The sequence below is a fragment of the Physeter macrocephalus genome, chromosome 5 (genome assembly GCF_002837175.3).
Source record: "Physeter macrocephalus isolate SW-GA chromosome 5, ASM283717v5, whole genome shotgun sequence".
NCBI lineage: Eukaryota > Metazoa > Chordata > Mammalia > Artiodactyla > Physeteridae > Physeter > Physeter macrocephalus.
Window position 1 is genome coordinate 78,739,396 of NC_041218.1, and position 3,760 is coordinate 78,743,155.

The 3,760-nt window shown below is 41.9% G+C and overlaps 1 protein-coding gene across 3 annotated transcripts in view; it reads right to left on the reverse strand.

Moving 5' to 3' along the window:
• Nucleotides 1-3,760, reverse strand: part of CROT (carnitine O-octanoyltransferase) — a 63,104-nt gene that overhangs the window by 8,135 nt on the left and 51,209 nt on the right. For 2 of the 3 annotated variants that reach the window (XM_028490122.2, XM_028490123.1), the window contains one exon: nt 1,850-1,999. The exons of the other annotated variant lie outside the window; for it this stretch is intronic. In XM_028490122.2, the coding sequence (XP_028345923.1) occupies nt 1,850-1,999 (150 nt within the window). The remainder of the gene's footprint in view (nt 1-1,849; nt 2,000-3,760) is intronic. 3 annotated transcript variants of the gene reach the window in all.

Genomic DNA, 3,760 nt, shown 5'->3' on the forward strand with positions numbered 1-3,760 from the left:
ACAAACAACCCAATCAAAAAATAGGCAGAAGACCTAAAGAGACATTTCTCCAAAGAAGACATACAGATGGCCAAAAGGCACATGAAAAGCTGCTCAACATCACTAATTATTAGACAAATGCAAATCAAAACTACAATGAGGTATCACCTCACATCGGTTAGAATGGGCATCATCAGAAAATCTACAAACAACAAATGGTGGTGAGGGTGTGGAGAATGCAACAGTGCATTCCCACCAATGGACACCAAGGGGGGAAAGTGGGGGGGGCGGGGGATGGTGGGATGAATTGGGAGATTGGGATTGACATATATACACTAATATGCATAAAATAGATAACTAATAAAAACCTACTATATAAAAAGAGAAATAAAATTCAAAAAAAAAATTATCGGCCGAATATCCACATGCTGGGTGTTCATTAATTCCTCTAATAAATAATTTCACTTCACAATAAACATGGCATTGTAGTTCTAAAAATAAAATAAAATGCTATTTCAAAAATAAACCAATATTCTTTAGGTCACACATTTTCAAGCTTAACAGTGAATGAAAAAATTCCTTTCACAGAATTTCCATGTATTGTTATTTCATTTGAAAACTATTTGGGGTGTATACATAGCAATGACTCATAAATGTACACTTCGAGATCTGACCTCTTTTCTGAGCTCCAAACATATATCCAACTGCCTATTGGCATATTTTCTTGTATATAAATTATAATAAATTCCTGTATTAGCAGAAATCTTGAAGTCACCATGTACAAAACAAAATGGTTGATTCTACCCTAACATGGCCATTTCCCCCCTAATCTTCTCCATCCCAGTAAATGCCACCACTGGAATCAGCAATCCATCAGTAAATCTTACTGGTTCTACCTCCAAAATACCTCTTAAATACCTCCACTGCTCTCCACCCTCAGTATCAACTGCCTCGTTCAATGTATCATCCATGCTTCCTGATTTCCTTCATCTCATTCTTGCTCATAGTACTGTCCACCTAATTTATATTGCACGTAACAGCCAAGGATCCTTTTCACATGTAAATAAAATGTACCTTTCATGCTTAAAATTGGTAAAATGCTTCCCATTATTTTTAGGAGAAAATCCAGACTCCTTAGCATGTTACAAGGCCCTATATCAACTGACCACCACAACCAAATCAGTATCTCCAAGAGTGCTGTTTTTAAAGTTCTCCAGGTGACTCTCATGTGCACTCAGGGCTGAGAACACTGCCCTCCCTACCAGATTTAGCTTTTGTCTACCGCTCTTCAATCTCTTCTTCTACCGCCCTCCCACTCAATGTATAGCCATAGTGCCTCTGTCCCTTAAAATTCCAAGCTCTTCCCTACCCTCACACCTGTATGCTTATGTTAAACAACAAAGTCATTGTGAAACATTTACTGAGTGCAACATATTTATGAGGTATTGTTACAGAGCTGGGGATACAAAAACAAAGACCATGTTTGTGGGATTGTATTCTAGGAAGGAAAGATAGGTAACATGCAAATAAGTACATACACACACACACACACACACACACACACACACACAGTGGTTAAAATGCAGCAGGTGTGTGTGGGGAAGGGGGAAAAATGCTATTTTAGATGGTCAGGGAAGGCCTCTCAGATGACAGCAAATATCTATCTGAAATAAGGGAGTCATCCTTGCACGTATTTCAAGGAAGAGACTACTAAGCCGAGGAAATCATGACTGTGAAGCCCTTGAGGAGGGTGCTTCCCTGGCATGTTCAAGGTACAAGGCAATCAGTAGCAGCCTTGTAGGAGACAAGGTCAGAGAGGTAGATGAGACCTAGATCACGCAGGGTCTCTCGGGAGGAGTTTGGATCTTACGTGAGTGAAATAAAAAGCCCTCGGAGGGTTCTGAGTAGGAGAACAGTATGAGTTGAGTTCCATTTGGCCATCAGGGCTGCTGTGTAGAGAATGGTCTGTAGGGAAGGACAGGTGGAAGCAAGAAGACTGCAGAGAACCTGTTGCAGTGACCTAAGTGGGAGAAGACGGTGGCTCAGCCAGGGTGGCAGAGTTGGAGAGAGCAAGCAGGGAACAGATTCTGGAGAGCTGTTTTCCTGCCTATTCGTATGACAAATTCCTTCGCATCCTTAACATCTCAGTTTCATTGTCCCTCCCTCAGACACCTTCCCTGACCACATACTATATAAAGCAGTGCTCTGTCTCTACCAGTTTGTCTCTATTACCACAACAATTTGATTATTTGCTCTACAACATTCGTCACTATTTGCACTTATCCTGCTTATTTGTTTGCTCTTGTTCCTGTTTCCCAAGTAGAAAATACTATCTTTAAGAGAGGGGTTTTGTCTGTCTTGTGTCCTTAGCACCTAAAACAATCCTTGGTACATTTTAAGTTCTCATTAAATATTTCCTGAATAAGTGAACGGAAACTGTCCCAGGATCATTAAAAATGCATTTTTCAAAAAGTCAAAGAGCTGAGGCATATCTGGCTTAAACTCTTATCACTAAATGCAGTGTAACATCCACGACTTGTCAGAGAATACGTTAGAATCCTTACTTATTCTCTGTATATGACCATGATTTTGGACCTGGTAAGGGATAAACATGGCTAGTAAGATCCATGTTTAACCTTTATCATTCAACCTTTAATTTGTAGATTAATGTATAGAAACTGAATACTATGGGAATACATCATCTAAGACTTAGATGCCAACAAATACAAGCACCCCTGGTATGCACAAATCACGCTTGACATGGAGACAGATGATGAAATTTTGAAAAAATAACACTGACTGTAAACTCTTCAAAAAAGGAAAAATAGAAAAACAGTACCTTAGAAACTGAACTATGTCACACGTTTTTTTTTTTTTTAAAGAAGATAGAATTTATTAGAGGGAAAGGTCGCTGCCAGAACAGTGGGCTGACTTCCTATTCCGAACATGTGCTATTAGTCAGTTTTTATAGCCAGAGAACAAAGGAATGGTCCAAGGTGAAAATTTTATTTACTGATTGGTCGAGGCATATATATCTTCCTTCTATAGAGTGGGAGTGGGACAGGGCAGATGCCTTTCCTTATTTGGGACAGGTCCCATCGCCCAGGTGGGCTCAGGAATTTCGTAACCATCGCAACATGGTGGGGAGGGTGATTAAGAGTCCAGTAGGGGTTGTGACGCTGAAACGTTTTCAGGCAGGGTTGTCCTTTGTCCTTGAAGCACCCTTGTCCTTGGAGCACCAAAGCACAGAGTCTTGCTCACTGGACCACCAGGGAAGTCCCAGGAGGCTGATATTTAGAGAGGAAATTCCGGTGGAACATAGATGTTTAAAGGGAATTGCTGTGATGTTTGCCACGTGGTATGCAATGTCACTCTTCTTCCACACCTTCTCCAAAAAATCTTCAGTAAAACTTTATCGCTCCATCATGTACAGCAGACTGGAACGGGTCTCCTAGCATTGCATTTAAACACTGAATGTAGCCTCAGAGTGGACCAAGGGTGAGAGCTCTGGTTACCGTTGGGGGCCTTGTCACATCTGGCCACATCCGATTTTATTTTTTTTGTGTGTGTGGTACGCGGGCCTCTCACTGTTGTGGCCTCTCCCGTTGAGGAGCACAGGCTCCGGACGCGCAGAATCAGCGGCCATGGCTCACGGGCCCAGCGGCTCCGTGGCATGTGGGATCTTCCCAGACCGGGGCACGAACCCGTGTCCCCTGCATCGGCAGGCGGACTCTCAACCACTGCGCCACCAGGGAAGCCCAGATTTTTTTTTTTTAAACAT